This window comes from Conger conger, chromosome 12 (genome assembly GCF_963514075.1).
Source record: "Conger conger chromosome 12, fConCon1.1, whole genome shotgun sequence".
Lineage (NCBI taxonomy): Eukaryota > Metazoa > Chordata > Actinopteri > Anguilliformes > Congridae > Conger > Conger conger.
The window spans coordinates 26,189,664-26,208,641 of NC_083771.1; the positions used below are offsets into that span (position 1 = coordinate 26,189,664).

At 40.8% G+C, this 18,978-nt stretch overlaps 1 protein-coding gene across 1 annotated transcript; it reads right to left on the reverse strand.

Annotated features, from left to right (window-relative positions):
- Positions 1-385: 385 nt before the first annotated feature.
- On the reverse strand, positions 386-7,748 carry LOC133142181 (tumor necrosis factor ligand superfamily member 15-like). The gene is made up of 4 exons (XM_061263240.1): positions 7,274-7,748; positions 5,561-5,591; positions 4,100-4,150; positions 386-1,941 (listed from the first exon to the last, which is right to left on the reverse strand). The coding sequence occupies exons 1-4, from the start codon at positions 7,457-7,459 to the stop codon at positions 1,526-1,528; spliced, it is 684 nt and encodes a 227-aa protein (XP_061119224.1). The 5' UTR covers positions 7,460-7,748; the 3' UTR covers positions 386-1,525.
- Positions 7,749-18,978: the final 11,230 nt, after the last annotated feature.

An 18,978-nucleotide genomic window follows, 5' to 3' on the forward strand; every position in this document is an offset into this window, starting at 1 on the left:
CCAGTCTGGCCCTTCTCTGTCTTCTGTCATTAACACTGTGCTTCTGCCTGCAGAACTGCTGCTCACTGGATGTTTTTTGTTTTTTTGCACCATTGTCTGTAAAGCCTAGAGACTGTCCCAGGAGTTTCAGAAACACTCAAACCACCCTGTCTGGCACTAGCAATCATTCCATAGTTACTTAGATCACATTTCTTCCCCATTCTGACATTTGGTCTGAAAAACAGCTGAAGCTCTTGACAATGTCTGCATGTTGCTGCCACACGATTGGCTGACTAGATATTTGCATTAACAAGCAGCTGAACAGGTCTACCTAATAAAGTGGTCACTGATGGTATGTTGCAAAAGCAAATCTTCCAACATGAAAGAAACAAGGCAAGACGGCATATGAAATTTGAAAGGTTTTATTATTAATGTTGATTTATTATTTTAATTACGACCGTTACACGGTAATAGATATTAATAGTAAGTGCAATTTTAATGTAAAACACACACACACACAGTACTTCTTTAACATCCAGGTTAAAGAAGTAAATTTTCTGTATGTTCTCACTCCTATTCCTATTTTAAAAGGAAAAGGAAATAAAATACAAACACCTGTCACTGAAGCATTATATAAATTTAATTCTTCTGCAAGATGTTTGAACCCCCGAGTGAAGATAGATTGAAAAAGAGCAGATGAGACCAAAATGGATGGTCTCATCTGGAGACATTTTATACAGCAGGTCTTAATGATGTATAAATAATTGGCTTCTTATTTTAGCCATTAAATAATTATTTTAACACTGTCATGTAGGGAGTGACAGAAAGGCATGTGAAAAAAACACATGAATGGTCAGACAAGTTGATGTGATTCACATCCAACTGCCCATTTGAAGAAATCTGTAGCCTTATTTAAACTGGGGGGGGGGGGGGGATTTCCATTTGAGGATCAGATCAGCACCAAGGAGCAGAAATCTCACTATTTAATGCCTACTACATGCAGGATTAGCAGAACCTCCATGTCTTGTCACTTGGAATCAAGATACACCAATTTTAACGATTCAAATCTTTATATTCATTGGGAATCACTTCTTTAAATGAATGTGGTCTTCATTTTAAATGGGCGAGACTCTTTGCTGCTATAATACTTTGTTAAATTTAATCACTGATTAAACCACACTATCCATCGAAGGGTTCACACAAACATTAATCTGCCAAGGACAATTTAGACTCTCCAATTAACCAGTCTCAGGTTCTACTGTATACATTTCCCCTAGAGAAATACTGTAAATTCTTAAATATGCAGTCATACTTTAAAAACACAACAACAACAACAACAACAACAACAATAATAATAAAAATAATAATAATAATAATAATAATAATAATAATAATAACAATAATAGTCAAAATAATAATAGTCAAAATAACAATAATAAAAATAATAATACAAAACAACCAGAATAATACACATGAAGATAGCATTCCTGTTGATTCCGTACACAAAATACCATAGCATGCCCATTTTTGGAATTTATTATGTGTTTTATTCCAACAAAAAAGCCCCAAAGTATGTTTTCACTTCATTGCACCCGTCGACCAGGTCAATTTCACTGACATTCACCATAAGCTGAGTGTTGTTCTCCAGCTGGTAGACTCCAGAGGCAAAGAGGGACTTGTGGGTGTTTTCACTGCAGGGCAGGGAATCATAGACACTCATGATCATTGGCTCGTTTTCATTGGCCAGGACTATGGCATTCAGGTGGACATAGCCTTTACATTCGTATTTCTCAGGCTTCCTGAAGGTGATCTGCAGGTAGATATTGTAGGACCCTGCTGACTGGACGACAAGGGCCCTCTTCTCCTGGTCGTAGAGGAAGCCTTGGGTGTGTGCCAGCCCCATTTTAGTTTCCCATGCCAGGGTTTGCGTTTTGGATGTGCGAACGCACTGGGACATAGGGGCTGCAGGGGGCAGAACAGACAAAAGAACATACAGATGAGTTTCCTGCAAAGGACATCTACAGTTTTAATGAGTCTGATGAGAAATATGCCCCTTTTGTTGGCATTTTCTTCACACTTTACACAGAGTAGTAGGAAAGGCGCACAAAAAGGTATTTTCACATTTTTCAGAAACACCTCACAAGGCTCAGCCTGCCCTGGCGTAGTATATCTGTTCTAGCTTGTCTTTCACAACTGATATGCTTCAGTGTGACATAATAAACAGGAAACCGGAAACGACCAGGTAAAGAAAAAAGAAAAAAATCCATTGTACATCTCACTGTACCAGCCGTTCTCATGACAGTTACTATTTTGCACCGTAATGTAGGCCACAGAGTACCACCGGTGAAGCAGGGACCATTTCCCACCCTGCACGAGAGCCCAGTGTACCGGGTGAGATTCTTTTTGTTTTGTTATGTTTTTATCTTGAAAGCAACAGCAAGTTCTTATACAGTTCACTGCAGGATAATTTTGTATCGGCTATTCAGATATCATGCTAATTGTAGAGCGTGACATTTACGTAGTTGGCAGCTAAGTATGAACATTCGGTTGGCAGCCAATCAGAATGTTGGACATATCCACACATAATGGACACACTGTGTGTCAGAACTCCTGTTGTTGCGTTAAGAAATGAAATGCTTTACATTAAAAATAAATTTCAATTTCTTGTTCACAAACCTTACGTATTTAGTCTCATGGCTTTACTATCGCTTTAAAGGGAGGAATATTTTTGATTGCGCAGGGTCCTTCATTTTTGAATATGCCACTGCTGTAATAATAGCATAGTAGTGAAATTATAGTACTTGTCAGTTGGTAGAGCCTAGAATTCATTTCCAGGGCTCCTGCTGCTTGCACGTGCACAGTATTATAGTATTTGCACAGTATTTGATATTACAGTTAATATCAAAGATGCAATGAAGCAAGACATGACCTAATGTTTTAGTGGAAAACTACCAATTCACATTATATCCAAAGACTTTTCCTGAGAACTGTCTCTTCCCTCCATCACTCTGCACCACCTTGCACCCTGGCAAGCAAAGACAGGGCCAAAATATACAGTACTGTACTGTACTGTATATACAAAATATAAAGTACTGTGCTGTACTATGTATATATATATGTTCATTTTTTGGTGTGTGTTAGTATAAAATAACACGTGTGATTTCCAAACATTTAATTTTTGTATTTCATTTTAAAAAGTTACATATTACTGTAAGCAATTGACTACTTTTTACATAAAAACTTGATCAAGGCTGTCTGAGATCAGAAGCAAGGAGCCAACCAGAAGTGATGCAGTTTTAACGTTGAAGGGTGGTCACAAAAAATAGCCTCCTGATTTTCACAGAAAGCACCTCATGTATTTTGGGTCATTCAGAGCATGCAAACACTTTGAATGCACTAGCACACTTGCATAGCTATATGGAATTTCATTAAACTTCCCCAACTCTCATATCTTGAAGCTGTGAAGCTTTTTGTCTCCATTGACTTCACACTAGTGGACATTGTGGAATTTGTGCCTGCTCCAGTTCCAAACTTAAAATTGCCAACAATTACTATAGCAATGGAGTATTTTTAGCCATGAGCCAAATACTCTTTATTCTAAATTCTACTTCTTTATTGTCTTGGTGACACATGCCTGCTTGCTTCAAAATTAAATTACTTACTGGAGATACAAACATGCTGTTTATTTTATAGTTTCTAGTTTACTTACAGAATGATGCCACTATTTTACTGTTTGTACTTTCTCCTTGCAATTTTGAGCATTCAAAAGGCTAATGTAATGTCATGTGATACCTCAGTCAGAGGCCATATCTTTCAGGAAGGCAAAATGTTATTGAATGCCTTTTGCCAACTGAACCCAATTCAGCCACTGGTTTTGCTTGGAATGGAGAACAAGACATCATGCCCATTCACGTCACGCTTGAGCAATAAAAAAAGTGCAAAGAACAGCAAGTTCCCACAAATATTCAAGTTCAGCTCATGAATTGCAGGAAATTGCATCATTATTTTCAAAAATATCCAGGAAGAGCACCCCCCCCCAACCCCCTCCCAACCCCCTCCCAACCCCCCCCCCCCCCCTCCGAGAAAACAATAACATGACGCGCCTGCAAGAGAGCCATACCTGTCAGGTGAGCATGTGGTTTCCCACCTCGTAGGAGAGCCTGTGCCAAACCTGTGTAGTGGAGAAAAACAAGATTACCACACTAATCTCATGCGCTACGGATGCAGCATGGGAGCCAACATGACATGAATGTGCAAAACGTGAAATAGACAGTATACTTGACATTTTGTCTACCAACCATTACGATCTGCGAGGCATCAAATCAGTGGCATTTATAAAAATGGTGGGGGTGAAGAAAATAGAACAAAATAAAAGAAAATGACCAAATAACTGGATTATTTCAAGACCCGCAAGGTTGGTGGTTCGATCCCCGGCGTAGCCACTGTAAGATCTGCACAGCCATTGAGCAAGGCCCTTAACCCTGAATTGCTCCAGGGGAGGTGTCGTTGCTAGGAAACGGTAACTCTCAAGGTCCAATCTCCAATCAGTTGTAAACCAAGCCCAAGAGGCGAAAGATCCCACGACAGCAAGGTCTTCAGAAAATTTGACTTTACTGTGGCACACGTGCACAACAGCCGGCTCAAATCCTCAGATTTTCAACCTTGAATATCAGACTAAACTCTCATTTTATGCACAGTCCTTATCTCAACACAACCAATAGCTTTCTTGAAAACCATCATATGACTTGGCTATGTTACAGGTATTTACTTTTCAGTCCTGAAACCATTGTGGCGAATTGCCCCATTGATTTCCAAAACAAAAAAGGATCTTATTACATACATCTTGCTTTATAGGCTGTGTCTTCTAACAAACTGAAATCATTAACATGAAAAACATGTAAAACACGGTGCTATTCACTATATAGTGTTTTCCAGAACTTTCTACGACCTATAGATCATTTTTGGTGCTTTCCACCTCATATTAATAATTTTACTTAACTTTGGATTACACATGGGTCACTTATGCGTTTCTAACAACAATATTTATCAGTAATAAGTCATGGAGAGTATACAGATGTACTAAACAGCAGTCAAATCAAAATCCTAGAAATTATATGATAGACATCAGTGAAAATATAAAAATAAGTCATAGAAAGTATAGGCATACTGAACAGCAGTAAAATCATAGAAAATATATAATAAACATCAGAGAAATCATTGAATATATAATACTACATATCTGATTACTACTTTCTTCTAAGTGAATAAATGTAATTCTTTAACTTGCAGTCTTTGCTCTTTTTTTGACAGTATACACTGTGGTTTCTTGCGTGTTCATTAGGGCAGAGTCTGATTTTGATTTGTACTTTTAGGGGGGGGAATCTCTTGCTCTGTGAATTCTCCCTACAGAGGTTGTTGCAATTTGCACTGAACTCTCTAGTTTCCATGAATGGTTTCCTTTCTGGTGTCAGCAATAAAGAATCAACCTAGTTTTCTGGTTTGAGACCACTACACAAGAAAACAGAATTGTGTTTAGTCAATATGATTACTACTATTTTGCATAATAAGAAATAATACCTACCATGTTCTTGAGTTGTAGGCCTATCCGTGGGCTGAAAAAACAAAAAAGGGGCAACAGTTACTTTTCTGATGGATATGTATGTGAATTTGGGTATTAATGGGCACTTTTTGCCAATTTGACCTTCCATCGCCACCAATACAAATTATAATCTAACGCCAAACTTTGATTATTTCTCCAACGAAATTGTTAGACTTTTTTTAAATTCTCATTCATTTTATCATCAATATTTACGACAAACAGAGTGAGTTTAGACAAAATACTCAAATTAGGCCGGTTGCATTACACCAAGGGGGAATCTTCTTGGCCTGCGATCAAAATTAATTTGATTCAAACAATCCATAATAACCTGCATTTTAGCTTATTATTAAATATATACAGTACCAGTTTAGACCCACCTTCCCTTTTTATGTCTTTTTAAAATTTTTATTTCCACTGTTTGCAATCAAACAAATCATATGTGGTCAAAGTGCAGATTCTCAGCTTTTATTAAACCACGTTTTTATACATTTATACATTACAAGTTATGCTGTTACAGTATGGAACATATTGGTTGGCTAAATGGCTTTAAATCATCAAGGGACCAAGATATGAAACCAGCCTCAAACAACTTTGCTGCTACTAGCAATACTGTAGATACTTCAAGGGTTCTTCCTCAAGAATAATTCTTCCATTGAGTTCAACAGGAAAATGAGTCAGGATAAATGTCCCTTGCAGTATCTATGGCATATCTGGCAGCAGCACGATGGTTTGAGGCTCATGTGATACCTTGGACCCTTGATGACATAAAGTCATTTAGCCAACTAATGTATTCTGTTCTGTTTTGGTGTAATGTACAGCTGAATCTAGTCCCACCCCCCAGTTCCCACAGAGATCCATTCAAATGCAAAGAGATTTTTGTATCACTTACACGACTACCTGAAAATATGATATCCAGACTATGGTGCTGTTGATGAGTCACAGACTTCAGGAAGTAATGTTATGCAAACAATATGCAACGAAATACAAAACATGACTATTTTATTTGCCATTATATTAATTTGTCTGAAACACTGAAATGCGGGGCTATATATAAAACCTGCGGTAATTTGAATTTTATTTATTGGTTTATTTGACAGGGACAATACAGAGCATATTATAACAGGTTCCAACACCATGAAACACACGTGTTGCATGTAGGGTTTCTAGCCAAGGCTAACTTGCGACCCCTGTCCCCTTTTCTAAAAATAAAAGGCCCAATACAAATGTCACAGCAATTATACAATTACAGTTACATCACACAATAATTACATCAAATTAACAATTATATCACACATATGTGTGTTCACTGATTCATGCCGATACACTATGCGTATGTATGTATGATGTATGTAGGTAGTATAATTACTACATGGTGAAACCAATATGTACAAAAATACCCTCCAATAAAAGCTGAGAATCTGCACTTTAACCACGTATGAATTGTTTTACAAACAGAGAAAATAAAACATTAATAGGAAAAAGCAAAAACATTAAATGTGTCCAAACCTTTGCATGGTACCGTATTTTTTTTTTTTATGCCCCACCATAAAATTCCCCAGCAAGTGACTGAAAGGGGTTCTGTCAGGCGCAATAATTAACCAGCAGCGCGCCCGCTGGAATTGTACAGTCAACGCCTGTATGAGCATAAACCCGTTTTAAGATTCCAGCGCCGCAGCCCTGCCGCACAATCCTTACCTGATCAGGTAACCGAAAAAAGAAGAAAAACGCTAAACTTGACATCAGCAGGAAAGCCATGGCGAGACGCGATAAGAATTCCTGTCGTCTCGTCGCCCTGCAGTGGTCCAGGAGTATCAAAACAGCTGGGTTGATCGCCGGCTCTTCGCACCGGATCACTTCGCTTTCTCCGCAACTTCGCACCATGTTCCCAAATTAAGTTACGGCAAAAGCAGAACGCGTCAGGTTCAGAGGAATAGAAACAGTGGCGTCTCGTGCCGTTCGTACCCCTCTCCATTCATAAAAGCACAATTTATACCCGTGTCAACCCAGTCTAATTTTAGTTCCACCTACACACATCGGTCTTGTCTTCGCCGTGTTTCCCTTCCCCGCCGCGGTAGTTATTGTTCGGAAAGTCCCATAATCCAGGATCGTCGCTGTATTCCAACCAGGACTCACCAGTGAATCTTGAGTAAACGTGGGCGTGGACGCTCAAGTGATGCATCGCGGTGAGTAAAAAAAACTCATACCCCGTATGTATGCCGGTGTTTGCACAATATTGTCGTAAAAAAATATTGTGACGCTGATTTCCTTTGTAAATTATGACTAATAAACGTGTGTTTTGCTCGTTCTGCTATTTTGTCCACATTTTGTCACCCCATTAGACAAAAATCGAATTTCATTATCTTAAATTATATTTGCTAATAAATGCAAAAGAGAGCCCATGGAAGATCATGCTGATCAGAAGGTTGCAGTAATAAAGCAAAAAGACTTTGACCACTTTCACACCTTTCCCTCCCTACCTCACTGTAATAATTAGCCATATATGCTATATATATATGCTATATCAATGTACTTGCGTTTAATCATTTTACTATTTGGGCTGTTCTGATTATTCTACAAGGGTTAAAGTTTTTGTCTATGTGATCACCCTAGGATTGGAACCATATTTCAGCGTATTTATGATTAGCACTTTATTGCATGTCGCTCTGGATAAGAGTGTCTGCTAAATGACTATAATGTGATTTACCGTAATGCTACCTTGATCAAAATTTCAGCATGGTATGGTAACCTCTCAACAGACCCCCCCCCCCCTCTCTCTCTCTCTCTCTTTCTCTCTCTCTCTCTCTCTCTCTCTTTCTCTCTCTCTCTCTCTCTCGTTTATGTAATGTCATTGGTATTTTTGTGGGTGTAAATAATGGATGTTATGCATACTTCAATTAATTTTTATACATACAGTGGGGCAAAAAAGTATTTAGTCAGCCACCAATTGTGCAAGTTCTCCCACTTAAAAAGATGAGAGAGGCCTGTAATTTTCATCATAGGTACACTTCAACTATGAGAGACAGAATGGGGGGAAAGAATCCAGGAAATCACATTGTAGGATTTTTAATGAATTAATTGGTAAATTCCTCGGTAAAATAAGTATTTGGTCACCTACAAACAAGCAAGATTTCTGGCTCTCACTGACCTGTAACTTCTTCTTGAAGAGGCTCCTCTGTCCTCCACTCGTTACCTGTATTAATGGCACCTGTGAACTCGTTACCTCAAACAGTCACACTCCAAACTCCACTATGGCCAAGACCAAAGAGCTGTCAAAGGACACCAGAAACAAAATTGTAGACCTGCACCAAGCTGGGAAGCCTGAATCTGCAATAGGTAAGCAGCTTGGTGTGAAGAAATCAACTGTGTGAGCAATTATTAGAAAATGGAAGACATACAAGACCACTGATAATCTCCCTCGATCTGGGGCTCCACGCAAGATCTCACCCCGTGGGGTCAAAATGATCACAAGAACGGTGAGCAAAAATCCCAGAACCACACAGGGGGACCTAGTGAATGACCTGCAGAGAGCTGGGACCAAAGTAACAAAGGCTACCATCAGTAACACACTACGCCGCCAGGGACTCAAATCCTGCAGTGCCAGACGTGTCCCTCTGCTTAAGCCAGTACATGTCCAGGCCCGTCTGAAGTTTGCTAGAGAGCATTTGGATGATCCAGAAGAGGATTGGGAGAATGTCATATGGTCAGATGAAACCAAAATAGAACTTTTTGGTAAAAACTCAACTTGTCGTGTTTGGAGGAGAAAGAATGCTGAGTTGCATCCAAAGAACACCATACCTACTGTGAAGCATGGGGGTGGAAACATCATGCTTTGGGGCTGTTTTTCTGCAAAGGGACCAGGACGACTGATCCGTGTAAAGGAAAGAATGAATGGGGCCATGTATCGTGAGATTTTGAGTGAAAACCTCCTTCCATCAGCAAGGGCATTGAAGATGAAACGTGGCTGAGTCTTTCAGCATGACAATGATCCCAAACACACCGCCCGGGCAACGAAGGAGTGGCTTCGTAAGAAGCATTTCAAGGTCCTGGAGTGGCCTAGCCAGTCTCCAGATCTCAACCCCATAGAAAATCTTTGGAGGGAGTTGAAAGTCTGTGCTGCCCAGCGACAGCCCCAAAACATCACTGCTCTAGAGGAGATCTGCATGGAGGAATGGGCCAAAATACCAGCAACAGTGTGTGAAAACCTTGAAGACTTACAGAAAACGTTTGACCTCTGTCATTGCCAACAAAGGGTATATAACAAAGTATTGAGATGAACTTTTGTTATTGACCAAATACTTATTTTCCACCATAATTAGCAAATAAATTCTTTAAAAATCAGACAATGTGATTTTCTGGATTTTTTTTTTCTCATTTTGTCTCTCATAGTTGAGGTATACCTATGATGAAAATGACAGGCTTCTCATCTTTTTAAGTGGGAGAACTTGCACAATTGGTGGCTGACTAAATACTTTTTTGCCCCACTGTACTATATATACAATATATATATATATTTTATTCCTTTGAATATTGTTTTCTGTTGAATTCAATGTTGAAATTTGTTTCTATTGGGTTCTTAATTTTTTGCAACTATAACTGCCATGGTTCCTGTTGGCCACTAGAGGCTGCCTGTTCTCTTTCCTTTTCGGTTGTCTTTATTAATTGATTTCATGACTGCATTGGCAGTTCTTATTAGGTTTGTATGTGTGCAGATTGTTAGGGTTATTGTCCACATGCGCTGCGCTGTGTATTTAATTCCCTGGCTGGGTTTGACTCCTCTTCAACACATTCCCTCCCCTTGATGTCTTTCCTCGTGGCAGGTGTTTCCCAGTTCATTTTGTATAACCCTAATTGGTGCACAAAGCAAAACGAAACTGAACCTCCCTTGCCTGTGGCTCTGTGCGTGTGTGTTTTATTTTTCCATCAGGTGACTTTGGAATGTTCATGAATAATTCGTTCGTTTTTGGATTGATCATAAAAACGCAGCAGCTGGATTTGCTCCACTTGGCGTGGTTTCCGTATTTCATCATTGCATTTTGGGGAAACCCCTTCGAATCATGGGAAGGGAATGGCAGGAATGAAATTTGGAATGGCATCCGGCCGTGCTGTGAATGCTGGAATTTTATTCCAACGATAGTGCAACCATTGGAATGAACTTCTCATTGTTCTTAAAGATGCAATAGGTAAGATCTTTGTGTTAAAACATTCTTACAAGCCATTGTAAATCCCTTCCTATCATTTAAAAATTCTCACTGACATGTGATCTGTGGTCATTAATCTTCCCATGAGACTCCCATCTTCCCATCTTCCCAACTCGGGCCCTTTTCAACCTGCCAAAATTGGTTCTCTCCCTCTCCACCCAGCTGATATGTGATGATCATTCTGGCACAAAATGGCCGCCGTTTCCTCACCCAGGTAGGTGCTGCATACTGGTACTGGCTGAGGAGAGTTTCCCCCTCATCACTGTTAAGCACTTTCTTGCTCCTAGCTCCCATCCATTGGGGGAGGCAAGAAAGGGAAGCAAGACAAGGAGGGGAAAATGGGAGAATCGAGAGAGCACGAATTATGCAAGTGGGATGACCTAGCTCCTTCAAATGTCAGTTGGAGGCCACGTCAGTTACAGGTACACGTGGCATACGCATGGCAGACAGGGAGAGGTGGATCCGCAGGTTGATCAGGTCATACGACAACCTGTGCTTGTCGAGAAAGGTAGAGCAAAACCTTCAGATGGCGTAAAACGTATGGAAAACATAGTCATTAAGGCCAAAAGCCGGCACTCTGTACCAAAACATTGTATAATTGGACAATATTCCAATCTCATTGATTGAAAATTGGTTCTAACTGCCACAGTCAATGGAGTTTCAACATCAACTCGTTTCCAGAGAAGGGGGAGGGATAAACAGTATTGTGGTTTGAGGGTGTTTGTTGCTGCTGTTCCTCTCTTGACCATTAGTAGTCTGAAATTACCTATTGTACCTTTAATTAAACACTGTATGTTCTTTTTTAGACTATTTTAATGTCTCTTAAAATTGGATTGTTTTCTATTATGTCCCTCTCCGCGAACATTGTGGCGGTGACCCCGTCATGCAGGTTCTTCCTATACAACATACGGAGAATCTGCCCCTTTCTCACCCCTACTCGACCCAGCTCCTGGTCCAAGCGATGGTTCTGTCCCGCCTGGACTACTGCAATTCCCTCTTGGCTGGCCTCCCAGCGGCCGCCATCAGACCCCTCCAACTTATCCAGAATGCAGCAGCTAGTCTGGTCTTCAACCTTCCCAAACACATCACCCCCCTGCTTACTTCCCCTCACTGGCTGCCTGTCATGGCTCGCATCAAATTCAAAACATTGGTCCTAGCCTTCCAAGCAGTTAAGGGGTCTTCCCCAGCTTACCTCCAAAAAATCAACAGACCCTACACCCCTGCCAGACCTCTTCGTTCGGCCTCCACAGGTCGCTTGGCACCTCCCCCTCTCCGAACTACCACCTCACGCTCACGACTACTGTCTGTTCTGGCTCCACGGTGGTGGAACGAACTCCCCATTGAGGTCAGAACTATAGAATCTCTTCCCATTTTCAAGCACACACTGAAGACGCATCTCTTCAAGCAGCACCTCTCCCTGTCCCTCCCTACCTCCCTGTAAATCTTAATTGTTGTTAAGTCTGTGATTTACTTGTGTATCAGGATGTTTTAATTTGGCTAGGTAAGCAGTTTGGCTAGTTAAGGGGTTTGTTCATACATTTGCATGTTGCGGTATTGTAAAAAAAAAAGATAAAAAAAGATACAAAAAATAAAAGATAATGAAATAGGCCCTGGTCCTTATCTTTGTTGTGCAGGTAGCAGTTGAAATTGTATTTACCTCTAGAGTCTTTCAGCGCACTTATCCCTGGTTATGGGTATGCACTTTGCACTTTGTTGTACGTCGCTCTGGATAAGAGCATCTGCCAAATGCCATTAATGTAATGTAATGTAATTACACTACATGTAATATTACGCTAAATGCACTATTCCATCTTTCGGATTAGATGTTAAAACAAGGAAAATGACTCACTGTGGTCATTCATTTTCCCACGAGACTCTTCACAAAGAGTATGGGGTTCCCTGGTGTCCTGGCTAAATTCCCAACCCTGGCTCTTTTCAACCTGCCAAAATTTTTTTCTTTATGTAAACTGATATGTGGTGACCATTCTGGCACAAAATGGCCGCCGTTTCCTCACCCAGGTAGGTGCTGCATACTGGTACTGGCTGAGGAGAGTTTCCCCCTCATCACTGTTAAGCACTTTCTTGCTCCTAGCTCCCACCCATCGGGGGAGGCAAGAAAGGGAAGCGAGAAAATCAGCACAAATTATGCAAATAGGATGACCTAGCTCTTTCAAATGTCAGTTGGAGGCCACGTCAGTTACAAGTACACGTGGCATAACCATGGCAGACAGGGAGAGGTGGATCCGCAGGTTGATCAGGTCATACGTCAAGCATTCTGGAAAGAAATATATCAACCTGCGCTTGTCGAGAAATGTAGAGCGAAAACTTCAGATGGCGTAAAACGTATGGAAAACGTAGTCATTAAGGCCAAAAGTTCGCGTGAAAAACAGAAATAGATATGCCCCCTCGTTGCCCCCCATCTCTGCCCTGACAGAAATAAGCAGCCAAGATCGGGGAGTCCCTCGCACTGAAACTCATCACGTCAGCAATTGTGAAGTGTAACCGTTTGTTTCCCGGTGATGCAACATCAAAGTGCCTCGACAGGCTGAGCCAAGTGCTATCACGCACAATCTGCCAAGCTTTTTTAGTTTCATTAGATTGTGATTTCACTCAGCGGTTTCAAGTTTATTTATAAGTTGGTGAGGCAACACAGAGATCTAGTCAGGTGCTTTTTGGCAGTTTATGTATAGTTTCACCAGTTTCTGCCCCCCTTTCTCGATTGCTTCATAGGGTGGAACTACTTCCAGCGTTGCATAATTCCTCCTTGTGCTCAAGAAAGGTCAAAACAATATTAGAAATTTGGAGCTTGCAAGATGTAAGTAGGCTATCCAGAACATTAATTTCATGCCTTGTGTGCCTACCACAAAATAGGTTCATGTAAGACTACCATGTACAATATATGCTCATACACTCGGTGACTACTTATACTTGCTTGCTAGTGCAATTATTTAATCAACCAATCATGTAGCAGCAATGCATAAAATCATGCAGATGTTGTCCAGAGGGTCAGCTATCTTTCAGACCGAATGTCAGAATATGAAAGAAATGTGATCTAAGTGACTTTGACTGTGCCAGACAGGGTGTTTTGAATATCTCAGAAATTTCGGATCTCCTGGGATTTTCACACACAACAATCTCCAGAGTTTGCAGAGAATGGTGTGGGAAAAAATACATCCAGTGAGCAGCAGTTCTGTGGGCAAAAGAGAGAGGTTAGAGGAGAAGGGCTGGACCGGTCGAAGCTGACAGGAAGGCAACAGTAACACAAATAAGCACGCATTACAACTGTGGTATGCAGAAGAGCATCTCTGAATACACAACGTGTCAAACTTCTAATTGGATAGGCTACAGCAGCAAAAGACCAATAAGTCTGAACTGCTCACTGAGTGTATAAAATCCAGGGAAGTTTTGGCCAGGGTTACTAGGCCGATTTCATAATCCCAAGACAAAGTGATTTAATCGTCTTGGAGAAAAGCAGAGGCCTTGATGCTGCATAGCACAGCATTGTATAAAAATTCAATATAAAACAATGTATGCAACACAGCTAATTCAAGATGGCAAAAGGAACAGGACAATTTTGCGGATGGCTGTCACTGAGTGTCACTTACTGTACATTCTGTACTGTTGATTTCCAAAAAGCATTTGATAAGGTACCACATGAGACGCGCCGTCAAATGAGTTTGGAGATATTTGATTGAACTAAGATAACATGCGTGAGCCGCGGTGGCGCAACAGGCTAAGACGCAGCAGACTTGCGGTTGCAGTTTGCTGCAGTTGCACACCGGGGACCGGGGTTCAATTCTCGGTCCTGCCAAAAGCCAAGTTTGGCCGGCTCACGTGGAGAAGCAATAATTGGCTCTTGCCAGGGACTTGGCAGGGTTAGTAGATCGCTGCACAAAAACAAGCACCTCGAGTGCCTCGGAATCACGGTCTTGGGAGGTAAGACGGCTTGAAGAAGGCGTGTGACTCTCTCCCCACGGGGTGTGGGCGGTGTGTCTAATACTGACTCTAATTGAATCAGACAGGGTCCAATTGGCTACCAAATTGGAAAAAAAAAAAACTAAGATAACATGCTTCTGTGCACTTCAGCATTCATTCTGCCGCTGCGTTACATTACCAACAAAGGCACGTGAGCCGGCAACTGTGGCAGCCAAACATGCCCAAAATATGACACGTCCAAAACCATTTTTCACAGATGAGGAGTGCACTTTGGTTCTTGGGCAGTTCTTTTATCCTCGATTATTTGTTCTGGTTCTTCATCTTGCAATCACACTAATACAAGTCAATCTTGGTCTCACCTGTCGAGTCTCGCCAATACTTTTTGTTCCATAACTCTGCAGGCTCTTTTAGGTAACATTTCGCAAAAGGTAACCTGGCCATCCTGTTTCTACAGCTGCATCTTGCAGTGTAGCCTTTGTAGATTTGTTTGTAAAGGCTTCTGCTGAGAGCAGTCACCGACACATCCATGCCAGACTGTTTGGCGTGTTTCATCATTGAGAATTAGTGAGAATTATTCAGTCATTTAACAGCTCCTTTGAAATTGCTGAGCTCACCAGTGCTCTCTTTCTTCTTATTGTTGTTCCAAACAGTTTATATTTGGAAAGCCTATTGTTTGGCCAATGACTTAACATTACTGTAACTTGTCTGTTAAGCACCAACTTATTAAGTCATAATATCCTGGTGTAGCCACAATAACATCCGCACAGCTGTTGGGCCCTTGAGCAAGGCCCTTAACCCTGCATTGCTCCAGGGGAGGATTGTCTCCTGCTTAGTCTAATCAACTGTACGTTGCTCTGGATAAGAGCGTCTGCCAAAATGCCAATAATGTAATGTAATGTAATGTAATAATAAGCTTGGTGAGCAAGACTTCAGCAGCTTAGCAAACCATGCATTGGCAAAGGAATTATTAGAGATAGGGTCAAAGGATAAATGCAACAATACATTTTTTTGCACTAATTGTTTGCATTACCACATTATCTTTGACAGCACTTGTATATATTAATTCATTAAGACAGTGCAAAATATGTTTTTGATTATTACTTGGGTTAAACCTACGCCTCATTAGTGTGGTGAAGTTAAATAACATAGAATTAGTATATGATACATGTGCTCGACCGTTAACTGCTTACAAGAAAGCTAAAAGTCTGAAGTTATCTACCTACTTGTTGAAATATGGAGGACCTAATTCAAAATTGTAATTTATTTCAAGTACATTCCAATTCTCACCATATTACTGTATGCCTAGGCCAACACAAAGTAGGTACTACAAAGCTTAGCTTCAAACATTAGCTTTGCTAGGTATGCTATTAAACATACTAAAATAACAAAATATTCATAATTTATAAATAAATGAATGAGAGAGTATGTTTGTTAAGTTTTTTGTATATGAAGAGGTCACATCACAGGACATTGTGTCACGCCATAGTGCAGTTTAGTCAGAGGGGCAATATGGCTAACAATTGACCTCTAGGCGCATTGTAATTATTGATATGTTTTATTACAAATTCATAAAATATGTGAAATATGTTTGTCACACACCAAGGTTCTTGGTGAGATGGATTTTTTATCCAGAGATTTAAAAAATTTCTAGCTTAAAAGCCTCTCATTTCCCTTATAATTGGATCCTGATGAATAAAAGTGCCTGAAAAGTAAGTCAGTTGCCATTAATTGTATCGCATGTGTAAAATGATAGCATATAGAATACGAAGAAATTTGCAACGCAACACTTGTCTTGCAATTGATGTTTTAGCAAATAAAAAGTATTTTTTTAGGTTGATAGTGTGTGTTTTTCGCTTCACAGTCAGTCGTGCGTTCTTTTCAAGTTTTTTTGAACAGATGCAACCATTGTCTCTATTGACAGGGGCTGAATTCCTCTTGTTCTCAGTGTTTTCAAAAACATTTCAGTTGAATTAATTCACAAAAATAACCTTCACAGGGACATTCAAAGTACAATAAATGTAAAAGAAAAACAAGAACAGATCCCTACTTGCTGAAATGAAAGTCTGAAAAGCTCTGGAAGAAAAGAGCTGGCTGATTGAACACATAAAAATAATCTGTCACCAACGCGTTTTGACCACAAAACTTTCATCACACCCGGGCTGAAACATTTTGGCGCTGGATGTGGTTTTTGATGTCAAAGCCACTGAAAGCTCCAGCGGGATTGAAAAAAATGCTTTGTGAAAAGCGGATTCTGTGGAAAGCAGATTACGGTGCTTAGTTTTCCCAGGAAAACATAACCAAATGAAAAATGAGTTATGGAAATAAACATATTATTGTCATACTGATTAAACCCTTTTACACTAGCTGCCCCCTTGCATAATAGGGCTACAAGAAAGTAGCTTACCTGGGGAGTGCAGTTGAGCCTAGAATTCTAATGAAGGAAGGAAGGAAAATGACATTTAAAAAGTGGTTCATGGTTTATCTTGATCATTGCCAATTTAGTATTTGATCACACATAAAGGGTAATTAGGTGAGCTGGCATAATACCAGTTCAAGTTAGCTGGTACCGGTTTATTTTTTGGGGAAACTGGTCTGCAAAGGTGAATTAAACATTGACAATTAAAACAGACAAACGGTTATGTCAGTGTGCTTTCTTACAGTCAGATATTAGGCTAGCACTCAGAGTGAGAATAGCAAATGAATCGTTAAAGGTAAGATTTCTGTGTTAAAACATTGTTATAAGACCATAAGACCACCCAAGGGGGCGACATGGCTCAGGCAGTAAGAGCAGTTATCTGGCAGTCGGAGGGTTGCAGGTTCGATCCCCCGCCCGGGCTGTGTCAAAGTGTCCCTGAGCAAGACACCTAACCCCCAAATGCTCCTGACGAGCTGGTCGGCGCCTTGCATGGCAGCCAATCGCCGTTGGTGTGTGAGTGTGAGTGTGTGTATGAATGGGTGAATGAGAAGCATCAATTGTACAGCGCTTTGGATAAAGGCGCTATATAAATGCCAACCATTTACCATTGTAAATCCCTTCCAATCCTTGAAAAAGGCTCACTGACATGTTGACTCACGCTCTGCCTGTGTTTATAGTTCTTAAATTTGGGTTTGAAAAGATGCAGTTGATGGGCCATCATTCTGTACCAACACATCGTATAACTGTACAATAATTCAAGCTCATTGGTTGAAAATCGGTTCTAATTGCCACAGCCAAAGGCGTTTCAACGTCAGCGCATTCACAGAGAAGGGGGAGGGATAAACAGTGTTGTGGTTTGAAGGTATTTGTTGCTGCTATTCCTCTCTTGACTGTTAAATAGGCTACAATCACCCTGAAATATGATATTGCAGAATTGTTCAATGAAAGCACCGCATGTCGCTCGTTCTTGCTGATATTTTCATGAGCTGTGATATTTATTAGGCTAAGCTACTACGAAAGTCTCCAAGCAGGGTAGCCTGTAGCATAATGGTTAAGCTACATGACCCGCAATGTCGGTGGTTTGATCCCCGGTGTAGCCACAATAAGATCCACACAGCCATTGGGCCCTTGAGCAAGACCCTTAACCCTGCACTGCTCCCGGGGAGGATTGTCTCCTGCTTAGTCTAATAAACTGTAAGTCGCTTTGGGTAAAAGCGTCAGCCAAATGACATGTAATGTAATGTAATGTAAGTTATAACAAGACCACTACTGCAGCTACGATGAGAACATCTAGAGATTCCCGGTCAGCCAGGGCCTCTGTGTGTGGAGTTTGCATGTTCTCCCCGTGTTCGCGAGGGTTTCCTCCGGGAACTCCAGTTTCGTCCCACAGTCCAAAGACATGCAGGTTAGGCTGATTGGAGAGTCTAAATTGCCCGTGGGTGTGAGTCTGTGAGCGAATGATGTGTGTGCCCTACAATGGACTGGCGACCTGTCCAGGGTGTATTCTCTGCCCAATGTATGCTGGGATAGGCTCCAGCCCCCCTGCAACCCTGTTCAGGATAAGTGGGTTAGGATAATGGATGGATGGATGGAAGTCCGGTGATAGTTTGTGAACTCTGGTGTGCCACTGGAATTCCTCAGACTGACTTGAACTACTTCTCAACACATATAGATCACGTCTAAAGTCTAAGGGGCAGATACCAAAGGTTAGAAGGCCAAAGTGTATTAGTATATTCCAAAGTGAGTGAATTTCAGTCTTATTTCTATTTCAGTCTACAGGTGGAGACAATGACATCATGGTCTCATGGTGATCATCCACATTGGAAGATGCACTCAGACGCTGCTGGAGA

Excerpts from the sequence above, each read along its gene's own strand:
- LOC133142181 (XM_061263240.1), bottom strand. The coding sequence starts at position 7,459 with ATGGTGCGAAGTTGCGGAGAAAGCGAAGTGATCCGGTGCGAAGAGCCG. Across the intron at positions 4,151-5,560 it reads GCCTACAACTCAAGAACATG|GTTTGGCACAGGCTCTCCTA; the intron begins GTAGGTATTATT and ends TCCACTACACAG. Across the intron at positions 1,942-4,099 it reads ACCACATGCTCACCTGACAG|CCCCTATGTCCCAGTGCGTT; the intron begins GTATGGCTCTCT and ends TGCCCCCTGCAG.